The sequence below is a fragment of the Phanerochaete carnosa genome, assembly GCF_000300595.1.
Source record: "Phanerochaete carnosa HHB-10118-sp unplaced genomic scaffold PHACAscaffold_6, whole genome shotgun sequence".
Lineage (NCBI taxonomy): Eukaryota > Fungi > Basidiomycota > Agaricomycetes > Polyporales > Phanerochaetaceae > Phanerochaete > Phanerochaete carnosa.
Window position 1 is genome coordinate 2,740,563 of NW_006767633.1, and position 10,863 is coordinate 2,751,425.

At 57.9% G+C, this 10,863-nt stretch overlaps 4 protein-coding genes across 4 annotated transcripts; 2 read left to right on the plus strand and 2 right to left on the minus strand.

The window, feature by feature from the left end:
* Positions 1 to 188: 188 nt before the first annotated feature.
* Positions 189 to 2,668, minus strand: PHACADRAFT_258723 (uncharacterized protein). Its single transcript, XM_007397328.1, has 3 exons — positions 2,634 to 2,668; positions 1,617 to 2,577; positions 189 to 1,561 (listed from the first exon to the last, which is right to left on the minus strand). The coding sequence occupies exons 1-3, from the start codon at positions 2,645 to 2,647 to the stop codon at positions 323 to 325; spliced, it is 2,214 nt and encodes a 737-aa protein (XP_007397390.1). The 5' UTR covers positions 2,648 to 2,668; the 3' UTR covers positions 189 to 322.
* Positions 2,669 to 6,129: 3,461 nt separating this feature from the next.
* PHACADRAFT_258725 (uncharacterized protein) lies at positions 6,130 to 8,660 on the minus strand. Its single transcript, XM_007397329.1, has 12 exons — positions 8,449 to 8,660; positions 8,156 to 8,399; positions 7,845 to 8,097; positions 7,670 to 7,795; positions 7,596 to 7,614; positions 7,337 to 7,546; positions 7,268 to 7,285; positions 7,109 to 7,218; positions 7,005 to 7,058; positions 6,717 to 6,951; positions 6,553 to 6,658; positions 6,130 to 6,485 (listed from the first exon to the last, which is right to left on the minus strand). The coding sequence occupies exons 1-12, from the start codon at positions 8,626 to 8,628 to the stop codon at positions 6,400 to 6,402; spliced, it is 1,641 nt and encodes a 546-aa protein (XP_007397391.1). The 5' UTR covers positions 8,629 to 8,660; the 3' UTR covers positions 6,130 to 6,399.
* A 197-nt stretch (positions 8,661 to 8,857) lies between these two features.
* On the plus strand, positions 8,858 to 9,280 carry PHACADRAFT_258727 (uncharacterized protein). Its single transcript, XM_007397330.1, has one exon. The coding sequence runs from the start codon at positions 9,066 to 9,068 to the stop codon at positions 9,267 to 9,269; it is 204 nt and encodes a 67-aa protein (XP_007397392.1). The 5' UTR covers positions 8,858 to 9,065; the 3' UTR covers positions 9,270 to 9,280.
* A 109-nt stretch (positions 9,281 to 9,389) lies between these two features.
* Positions 9,390 to 10,827, plus strand: PHACADRAFT_210495 (uncharacterized protein; the record flags this gene model as incomplete). The annotated part of the gene is made up of 4 exons (XM_007397331.1): positions 9,390 to 9,626; positions 9,676 to 9,775; positions 9,825 to 10,568; positions 10,627 to 10,827. Exons 1-4 carry the CDS (start codon positions 9,463 to 9,465, stop codon positions 10,825 to 10,827), a joined length of 1,209 nt encoding a protein of 402 aa, XP_007397393.1. The 5' UTR covers positions 9,390 to 9,462.
* Between the last annotated feature and the right edge of the window lie 36 nt (positions 10,828 to 10,863).

Genomic DNA, 10,863 nt, shown 5'->3' on the forward strand with positions numbered 1-10,863 from the left:
CAGAAGAGCATGCGAGGAGCGAGCAGCTACTGCGGAAGTTTGCAGAGAAATAACCAAGAGGAGGGGCACGTCGTTGACCTGAGAAGGGAGATAATAGTACACGAGAGCCGGCTGGAGCGGGAAAAAGATAATAACAGATGTCGTGAGGGTTCGTATCCGATTAACATATGCAAGCAACAGAGGACGAGGGGGGATTCTATGGGTGCTGGGTCTAGGGTCTATGAGGCGGCGAGTGAATATTGATACATTTTGTCATAAAACAAGTGGCGTGGCAAGTAGCATTGAGTGGGGAAGCGGCGCGAGATATGCGAGACACAAGAGACTACGGCGGCGGCGACGGCGGCGCAGTGGCCGCAACAGCAGGGCGCGGCGCGGCAAAGGCGTGCCGCGGCGGCATCCGCGCGGCGAGGTCCGTGTCGCTCAGGCTGCGCTCGGGCGGCGCGCGGCCCTCGGCGGCCTCCTCGTAGCTCGGCAGGCCCGCGTAGCTCGACAGCGGCGGGATGCCGCCGCCGAGGAAGCCCCTGCTCGCGATCTCGTAGTCCGGCGTCTCGATGAACGCGCGATGGAGCAGCAGCTGGTCCTCGGTCATGTGCCGCGGCAGCAGCGCGGGCGTGTCCGCGCCTGAGCTCAGCGGCGTCGACGCGCCCGATCCCGGGCGGCTCGCGCGGCTCGCGTCCATCGAGAGGGGCGACGCCACGCCGTGCAGATGCGCGTGCGAGTGCGCGCGGTGCCCGAGCCCGAGCCCGCTCGTGAGGCTCGTGAACGGCTTCATCGACATGTGGAACAGCCCGTGCAGGTTCCGGCTCGCCGAGCTGCTGCTGTGCACGTACGTCGCGTCGTTGTTGAACGTGCTCGCGTGGTTCACCGAGCGCGAGTTGTCGCTCGAGGATCGCATGGGGCTCGCCGCGCGGCTGCCGTGTCTGCTGTGCGGGCGGCTCGCGGGGCGACTCGTCGGTCGGCTGTGCGCAGCAGACTCGGGCGGGGTGTGTTCGACTGGCAACCGCCGGCGGTGCGTCTGCGGACTTGGTGTCTCCGCATACTGGCCCAGACTGAGGAGGAGCTCCGAGTTGACCCAGTGGAGCTGCTGAGTGTCAGGCCCAGGGCTTGGTGGAAGTTGGCTGCGGGCCGTCGGTGGATGGGGACCAGGGCGATTGTATGGGAAACACTCCAGCGGCGCGGGCGAGTACATGCCCGTCGGCTCAGTGTCTCGGCGCACAACGGGGCTGATGCCCTGGTGAACCCATGGGTTCGTGACGCGCATGACGGCGGTTTCAGGGATATACGCGTTGGCGACACGATCGCGGACATGCGCAGGGTAGCTCGGGAGCTCGGCGTCCTCTTCCTCCTGGTCGTGTTCGCCGTTGGTACCAACGGCCCGACCACCCTCAACGTCGCGAGCGCCCAAAAGCAGTCGGCGCGTCGCAAGCGTATTTGCACGCGCCTCGTCGTACAGGCGGTGGTCCAGAATGTGCAGCGGAAGCGAGCAACGCAGCTCAGAGACGTGCCCGTCCATGTTTGTGATCATAATCGACCACCGTATCCGATGGTTGACATGTATAGGCTACAAGCGAGCTGTTAGTCACGCGCGACGCTCGTTCGATATTTTTGGTATTTACCTCAAGCGAGTGTGCCGGTGTTGCGTGTACGGGTATCGCAATCTGCAGCGTTGTGACCACGTCGCTCGACGGCTCCTGCTCGAGCTCTGGGGGCAGGACCATGCCGGATGGTGGTGGCGGAGGAGCTGTTGAAGTCGACGGCCCGGCCACGTTAGATGCTGAAAACACAGCCGTGTTTGCGGGTGTCAGGAGAACGCTGGAGCCCGTGGTGGGGCCCGAGGCCGAAGAAGAAGAAGAAGAGTTAGTCGTAACCGTCGTCAACGGCGTCATTTCGCCTGGTGAATAAGTGTGACCTGGGACCAAGAAATGTGACCGAGACTCTGACGGCGTATGGACTGGGCTCGGGCTCGGGGAATGGTGCAGAAGCGGCACTCTATACCGGTGATGCTGCTCCTCGACGCATACAGCCTGCCCATTGTGGATCTCGTGCTTGGCTGTCGCGATCGCGCGCGTGCTCTCTTGCGAGCCCGCCCGTCCCGTGAGCTTGACGGTCTCGTTGATGGTCGCGGTGATCGACTTTACGCTCGCGCCCTTGGCGAGAGGCGAAAACTTGGCGACTGCAGCAACGCGGTCCCCGGCGGCCCAGGCCTTGTGCGGGATCATGATGGAGTACATGAGTTTCTCGGGCCATGTGTTCTCGATCTCGAGAGTTTGCTGATACTCGAGGGCCTCTGCGCTGAAGCCGCGCAGGATGGTGACGGGGTGCACGGCATGGAGGTCTCGGTGCGTGAGACCGGCGAAGCCTGGACGCACCACACTCGCGCGGAGTTTGTAGTGGACAGACGCGCCGCCTAGAACGGACGTGCTGACGGAGGAGGGCAGAGAGCCGCCTATGTGCAGCTGGAAGGGGAACAGGTGACGGCCTGCTTTGAGAGTGTGCGCGTGTGACTTGGCGCCTTCGAGGAAGGACCACTCATGGTTGCACACGATGTATGTCAGAGGTGAAGAGTTGAGCGCGAGTCTGGTGCACGGACACGGTTGGAGCCAGTGAACAACGGGCGGGGTGAAGACACTTACGACTCGTTCGCCATGGGCGGTATCCTAGCCTTTCCCCGGAACTGCAGAGTAATCTCCTTGATAGAAGTGGGCTCGGTGAGGTAGAGAAGGACGTTGCCGCTGAGCAGTGCTGGGGCCACATCGACACCGGTGCCTCGGAGGACGAGTGTGTCCGAGGTGACGTTTATGTCTACGTGCGATTGGGCCTTGTCGTGCTTCTCGCCGGCCATGTCGTGGTCGTGGACGTCGAGCGAGTTGTGGGGGGTGTGGGAAGAGTGGGGGGTGTGGTTGGAGGGGCCTGCGTGGTTGGCGAGATTTGAGAGAGGTTGAAGAGCAGCATGGAGGGCAGCTGAGAGAAAGTCTTCTTCGGATTCTCGGGGCGCAGGTGATCCAGGGTGGCTGGAGAGGACGAAGGCCATGTTGTCGGATCGACAATAGAGGATGGCGGACGAGAATGGAAGACGAGGCTATGTTTGAACTGTCAAAGGCTGGAGAAGCCTGGCAGCTGCGCGGTGCTGCCTCGGCGGAACAGGAAAGAGGCAGCAATACTCGGGACTCTAGGACAGGGTGGGAACAGGACAAAAGGATATCGCAAGGAACGGCCAGGTCGCCCAAGGTTCAGAGGTATAAATGACGAGATGAAACCTCAAAGGGATCAAGAGAAATACCGTTTTAATTTCTCCACAAAGTATCCTGCCGGAAAACCCGGCGGTCTCGGCGCGCTCCGTGGAAAATCCTCGTCCACGTGGCGCGCGTCCGCCCTTCGCCTCTCGCTTTCCCGGAGCTCCTCGGCCCATGCCGACACCATCCTCTGCTCTAGAGCCGGACAGCGGTGCAGCACAGAACACTCTGAAAATAACACAGAACACGCCCCGAACAATGCCTCGAGCTGAGACTCCTCACCCTGTGCGACCCCGGTCCGCCCCCGTCCCGCACTTATCGCTATCTGCAGCCTCGACACCGCAACCAACCCTCTGCAGACTGCGCCGCCGTTCCTCTGCTGTGGTCCGGACTTTTCATCAACCATCTGCCACCAACCAACCGTCCGGCATCGCTTCAGTGTTTGTACCTGTGATCCCCGTCTTATCTGGGTCTTTCTCGCAGATCGATAGTCCTCCACCACCCGAACCATTTTCTCCGGTCTGGCGGAGCCACATTGTACAAAGGGAAGCTCGAACCCTCCGCAAGGTGCCCAAACGGTGTCCTCATCATGCGAACCATCCTCTCGGTGTCTCGGGAACAATGCCCGCTCGCACACTTATGACAAGCTCATACAGCATCCGTAGGCGCAAACCCTAGTGGGCCTAGTCGCCCAGCGCACATGCAGTCGCCATCGCAGCTTTCCCGAGCCTTCTTGCCATCTTCCGGCCTGCGGGGAGAAGTCGGCACGGCCGGGCGAGCATGGGTTTTGGTACGCAGCCAAAAACAGCTCTGTTCCGAGGTTAAAGGCAATCTTTGTGGCGCAAACAGCCGCATCCCTGCGGTGCGCAGCGTGCACCTGAGGCGTGTCCCTACCGCGTTCGTCTCGACGGTCACAGGCACTTCCGCACAGACTGTTCCTGCTCCACGCTTCCACCCTTCTTTCGTCCTAGTTACGGCCCACGATATAGTGTTAATCTTTTCGCACGGAGGCACGGTGAGCATATTGAATACCTAGAAGCTAGGACCCCGAATCTGCTGCGTCGCGAGAACTCGTCGAAGTGCCATGATGGTGGGTATCTAGTGTTCCGTGTGTCTGCCTAGAGAAACACGTTCGCGTGTTATAACGTACACGCATACATATGGTTGATACGCTGAAGGGAAAGGGGTCAACGGGCGGCCGTGGTGATTGCAGGCTTGGTTGGGTTCTGATAATGCTCGGATGGTGCCCAGTCTCGCAACGCGCTCTCGTCTAGAGAACTGACCCGTGATTCTAGACAATCGGAACTTTCCTGGAACTTCCCTGAAACAAACCTGCACCTTCCCATCATCTTCCATATCCCCGCTGTAAATGCTACTTCGACAAAAGTACCGGTGAGAGTCGAAAAACACTGGTCTGACATTAGACAGTAGCCGTCACTCGTTCTATCACCACTTCCAGTGCATCATACAGGACTATCGCTGGCACGTCATTGGTGATTCTTTGCCTCTTCCCATTCGAGACCGTAGACCTTTGCCGCTGTAATGTGGCACGTTGCACCTGCACGCATGTTCCATCTGGCGCCTCTACGGCCCAGCTAGTGCCGCAGCCGTGGACTGGGGTGCAAACAAGGGCCGCATTGGAAGCTCGCGAGTGCCGTCGCATAAGCAATGGCGTCTAGACTGCGGAAGGCCTTCGCTGTCCAGTAAATGTCCGCGCGTGATGACGCCCAACAGGGAGCGTGCTTTCATATCTCTCACGACGCACGCCTCATTCATCACCCATAGTTCAATTAGACAGCGTGTGGCCTCCCTAGTCGTGCAAAATCAATGAGTTTTTTCTCGAACGTTCCGGCGGGGAGGGACTTGTCGCACGATGGGCGAACGGAGGTACACGGGGTCCGCATCCAGAGCGCGCGTCGGAGGCTTCAGGGGAAGGGTTCGCCGCGGAGGCTGGCGACTCGGCCTCTGTCGGGGAGCCATCTCGGACGGACGGAGGACGGCGCCGGAAATACACGTCGAATATTCGGCGATACCGCCTGCCCCAAACGTTTTCACAACTCATACACACACACACAAAGACGGTAATTTTTTTTGAATTTGCTTCCTCGACGCTCGCAGGCTGCAGCAACGGATCGGTCACCATGCGACGGCGCTTGGCAGCTCGCCTCTCGATCGCGACACTGCATTTTGTGTGCGTGCAGTACTGTGCTATGTCATCGCTCGTGCCATCTCGTGCCATGTCAGCCATGTCATCTCCTGCGCTATGTCATCCGTGATATATACGTGTGCGAACGCACAATAAGTTGGCGGTCCCAGCGTGCAGCGAGCGTGCGCAGGGGCCTCGCCCAGCTCGGACGTCCGTCCGTCCGTCCGGGTCTCTCTCCAGGCCTGCGCGTCGCGGCATGGCCCCGTCGGCCGTGTGTACGGAGAGAGCCCCGACGGCCCCAACTCGCACGTACATGAGAGGCTTCCGCCTTGGCCTTTCCATGGCCCAGGCGCCTCCCGAGTCCCCGTGGGCAGAAACACGTGAGCCGTGCACTTATTCATGAACCAGGCACGCGCGACCCGCTACGCCCTCAAGGCCTCACGGGTCGTCCGTCGTGAGCCCAGTCGTGTTTCAAGCGCGTTCGACCGACGGCCGCGCGTGCTGTCGGAGAGCAGGTGAGCAGCTGCGTTCGGTACTCGCGTCGACACATGATTGGCCCCGTGGGGGCTGACAACCTAATCTGCGAGCCAAGAACGCGTCGTCCCAGTCGGATTTGCAACACTGCAGCATCTCGCGGCCGCAAGCTGACGCGTGATGTCAGGCCGATTAGTGACTTTGGAGCTGCGACGCACGCGATTAGCAGCACCTGTGCGTCGTCCCTGAGATATCTACCCGCCAGCACGGTGATCTGTCAGCATTGGTATGCGAGTCTACAGTGGGAGATTATTAAACATCATGTATGGAGCCCCACACTACAATACTACTGCTACAGCATTAGCAAGAAGAATATGTGGACGAACCGAACCCTGGAATCTACGTTTGCATAGTGTACTCTGGTCCTGCACACACTTGACAGGTCAGACGACCCTTTATGTCGCACTCACGACGCCCTCCGAGAGAAGCTGCTGTCACCATCACGACCGTGGGAGCCTGCGTGACCAGCCAGCCGCCTCCGTCGCGCTACGCCCTGTACAGCGTGTCCAAGAACTCTGTGGCAATCTGTCCGGAGATGCTGGGCGCGAGCGCGCCAGCGACTTTGCCTAGACCTGCAACGGGCACGTCCGCGTCAAAAAAAGGATGACCTCGCGGGGACGAGAGCGGGGACGTGCGTACCATAGAGTTGCACCATCGTGCCCTTCCCAGACGGGGTGTCCCTCGCCTCGTGCACGGCGTCGTGCAAATCCGCGATGAACGTGTCAACCATCGGAACAGTCAGGCGCTGCGGGTGCGCCCGTCAGCAGCGAACGCGGCAAACGAACATCGTGGCCGTAGCTTACTGTCAAAGCAATGTGGATCGCGTCGGGTCGGACGATACCGTTCAGGTGCCAGCCCTTCTTGCTCATGATGTCTCCGACCTCGTGGATGGAGCACTTCGGGTCAGACGAACCGAACGCCACAACCGACGCAGGTGGGTTGCCCAATACGTAGAGCTTGCCTTGAAACTCAGCCTTGATGCGGCCTGCAATCGTCTTAGCACCGCCGACGATCTCGCGGCAGGACTGCAGATAGCCTCTGGATTCCCATTATTAACAGCTATTTCGGTGCAGTGAAGAATCAAGACCGACTCGTAGCCCATGTACTGCATAGCGGCCCATGTTCCGGCGATCAGAGACCCTGGACTGCGGTGGACGTCAGTTTAGGTGACTTGTATGCATGTTTCCGTACTCACCGGGAGCCAGCAATGCTAGGACTGGCATACAAGCCACCGGTCCATGTCGGGTGAACGTAATACTGGTGCTTGCGCAGCTCGGCATTACGGTACATGATGACTGAACTGCCCTAAATATATGCATAAGTAGTGCGCGTGATGTGCATGTGTGCGACCCACCTTCGGCGCGAAGCCGTACTGAAATAACCGTCAGCCTTCATTTAACGCCAAATTAAGCTCAGGATCTACCTTGTGCGTGTCGCAGCTGATGGCAGTGACGCCGTCGACTCGGAAGTCAAATGGCTCAACCGGGAAGCCTGCGGGCTCAAGGAAGGGCATAATGAAGCTACCAAGACAGCAGTCGACATGCATGCCGATGTTGTGCTCCCTGGCGAGCTTGGCTAGCGCGACAATATTGTCTTGGCAGCCGTCCGGGAAGTTGACTGCGGATCCTACGAGCTGTGTGGCGTTCAGTCATGAACAATGCTTTTGAGAATTCATTTCTTACCATGATTGTATTGGGATTACTGAAGAGCAGTTTAGCACGAGCATAGCAGGCATGTCAAGGTCAGGTGGACGCACATGGCCCGTGCGACGCGTTTCAGGTCAACCTGGCGAGTTTCCCGTACAATGGGCATGGTATGGACCTTGATCTTGAGATATGCCGCCGCCTTGTCAAACGCAGCATGTGCAGTATCGGGGACAATACTGAGGTAGATCATCAATATGAGTGCATGCGCAACAGTATGAAGCGTACATCTCCGGCTCCGTAATACCCTTCGTCGCCCTGGCCCAGTCGCGGTGTGTTTTAACAGACATGATGATAGACTCGGTACCTCCAGACGTCGTTGCACCTGCGCCCATCGGATTGTTGTACATACGCAGACACATGGCGACAATTTCAGCCTCCATCTTGCGCACGGCCGGAAAGACATCTGGATGCAAAGGGTTCGACACGCAATACCGGTCAAATGCCGCAATGAGGATTTTTGTGAGGTCGTCGCCGCCATCTACAGCACATGCAGTGAGTACGCGACACATGACTGACAAGGCAGATATCGAACGCACGGTAGACAGCCCCGGAGATCTTGCCATTCTTCCACTCCGTGTGTCCGATTTCTGTGTCCATCTTCTCCATCTCGCTCGCAATCCACTCCGAAGACTGGCCCTTAGGAGGCAAAGACATGTGGCGTGTGACCGCTTCGCCTTTCGGAATGAACTTGTTGTCAAGAATGAACTTGGCATTTGCGATCTCGGCCTCTGCCTTTTTCCGCTGGTCGGGCAGACATTTCAAAGCGAGCAGCAAAAAGTTCTGAAACGATGGTGAGCTGTACGTACATGACCCAGAAAACCACACATACTTTGCTCATCCACGTCCAGTACTCCATCAGCGTCGTGCGGAGGCCTCGCGCGCGAAGGTGTCGTTGCACCTTGATCAGGCGTGCCAGGACGAAATACACGAACACGACCGTCTTGAAATGCTCAAGGACCGGTCCCAGTGAGATGTCTTGAACGCGCTGTCTGAGGTTCTTGGACGCCATTATCGCGCTGGTGGTGGTCGTTGAGCAACGAGTCTGGATTGTCACCGCAGCGGCAGCGCTATTTTTCCCGGTATTTCTGGAATACCACGCTTTCGGCATCCTGCGCTGCAGGGCGGTCAACGCCGTCCGGAGGTTCTGGCCTCCTTGAACGGAGATTATCACGTTCGTCTGTGATGAACAGAACCCTGGCCGCAGTTCTGGAAGCCGTCAGACGTGTGCTGTTCGTCGTCGAGCTCGGCGAACGGGGCATGATGACGAAATGGCGGCAGATATGATAGGCGCCCTCGAGCACTATTCACGTATGCCCCGCTCCTCGACATCCGACCTTTCTCCCGCTTCCCATCTCGACTTGTCGAATCCAACTTCGTCTCATCGCCGTTTCTCGACCTGAACGCATCTAGGAAGTTCGTTGAGGACGAGTTACAAGCTTCGAAGCAATGGACACCAGCCAGCAACCCCCGACGGTACAGCTGACCTACACTATCGCAAGTGGCACAGAGCATAGCGGACGTTATGTGGCGGACAACATTCTGCACGACAATCCACTAGACCAGTCCAGTCGGTGGAGCGGCGCCGCTCAGTCTTCCAATGTGCAACAATACCTCCTACTACGGCTGGATAGCCCTGCCGTTCTCAGTTGAGTTCTCTCCGTTCGCTACCTCCGCAGCCGCGTGTTGAAACACTTCGCAGGGAGCATTACGTTTGGCAAGGTTTGTTCAAGTAGTGCGCATGCTGCTCTGTAACTGAACGGCCGTAGTTTCACAGAAGTACGTGGCGTGTTTGAATTCATGGACAGAGTGGTAACCTCCGCCGCATGAAGTACATCCATGTAATATGAAGGAGTTTAAGATTTACGTGGGGCTGTCCGAAGACAACATGACCGAGGTCTTGCACAGCGGGCTCAAGAACGACCCGGCACCAGAGACTTTCTACGTTCGTAGCGTGAACCAGGCAGGACTGGCTTTCCCCACGCGTTACATAAAGATAGAACCTCTGTCGTATGTCCGTCCTGCAGTCATTCATCACACCGCCTGAAGTCCGTAGCAGTGCACACGGTCAGAGCTTTCACATCTCTATCTGGTACGTCGCCCTCAACGGCATCGTCGATGAGCGCTACGTCTCAGAAGTGGGAGCGAAACACGAAGAGGTAACCTTGGCTTTGGAGATTACAAACTGTGTGCTGATATATCGCTTAGTTCCAAGAGACTATTGTGCTGCGGCATGTGCTGAAACATCTGCGACAACGACGATTCTTAGGGCCATTCCAGTCAGTTCTGGATCGCTCTGGCCTCCAGTTGGAGCATCCTCTCATCACTGACCTCCATACCTCTCTCGTTATCAACGGCGACTATACTGGATGCGAAGCGCTTCTCGCATCTGTTGCCTCTGCGGGACTCTTTACTACTTCGCTGCTTTCTGAACAGCCTCACGCCCTGTGGACTCGCCTGAACGCTGTTGATCCGGACGGCGATGCACCGAGCGCACGCAGCGGGCATGCGATGTGCATAGACCAAGAGAACGGGCAGATATACCTATTCGGCGGCTGGGACGGCCAGAAGAACCTAGACGACTTCTGGGTCTTCAACGTCCAGGCGGAAGCGTGGAAGATCATTAGCTACGCAACTCAGCGAGATGTCAATGGACCCGGCCCGCGATCTTGTCACAAGATGGTTTTCGATACTGCGACAGGTGACATTTACGTCTTTGGACGGCTGGACGAGGGCACTTCAGGAGACATTGGGGAGATACCAGCTACCAGTGTGCACTCGAGTGGGTTTGATGCTCCAGTTACTTCGCCTGTCAGCCCTCGGCAGTCACCCCCTGGACCTCTCAGTAGCTCGCGCTCGTCTGTCTGGTCGAGTCGCGGTGCGCAATTTTATCGATATCATACGAGAGGACGTGACGCGGGGAAATGGGAATTATTTTTCAGGGATACCTCGGTGAGTATTCCTTATGCGCGTTCATCCAAGGACGCACCGCCGAGGCTTTCATTTTCAGGCAGCCGGTGGGCCCCCTCTTGTTTTCGACCACCAGATGACGATAGACTCTGGAGCGCAAGTCATCTATGTTTCAGGCGGCAGGGTTGTGGATGGCGACTGGGATTCTTTGAAATTCTCTGGTCTCTACAGCTACGATATCAGGAAGAACAAGTGGAAAATGTGCCAGTACGAGCTGTTCTCCGGTTTGCCCTTACCGTGACTGACCGCATACTAGACCTCCCGAACCTTCAGCTGC

Bases quoted from the DNA above. Each gene is read 5' to 3' on its own strand.
- PHACADRAFT_258725 (XM_007397329.1), bottom strand. From the start codon at position 8,628: ATGGCGTCCAAGAACCTCAGACAGCGCGTTCAAGACATCTCACTGGGA. The intron at 8,400-8,448 runs GTATGTGTGGTT...CCATCGTTTCAG, and splicing joins ACTGGACGTGGATGAGCAAA to AACTTTTTGCTGCTCGCTTT. The intron at 8,098-8,155 runs GTGCGTTCGATA...CATGTGCTGTAG, and splicing joins GATCTCCGGGGCTGTCTACC to ATGGCGGCGACGACCTCACA.
- PHACADRAFT_258723 (XM_007397328.1), bottom strand. The intron at 1,562-1,616 runs GTAAATACCAAA...GCTCGCTTGTAG, and splicing joins CACCGGCACACTCGCTTGAG to CCTATACATGTCAACCATCG.
- PHACADRAFT_258727 (XM_007397330.1), top strand. From the start codon at position 9,066: ATGGACACCAGCCAGCAACCCCCGACGGTACAGCTGACCTACACTATC.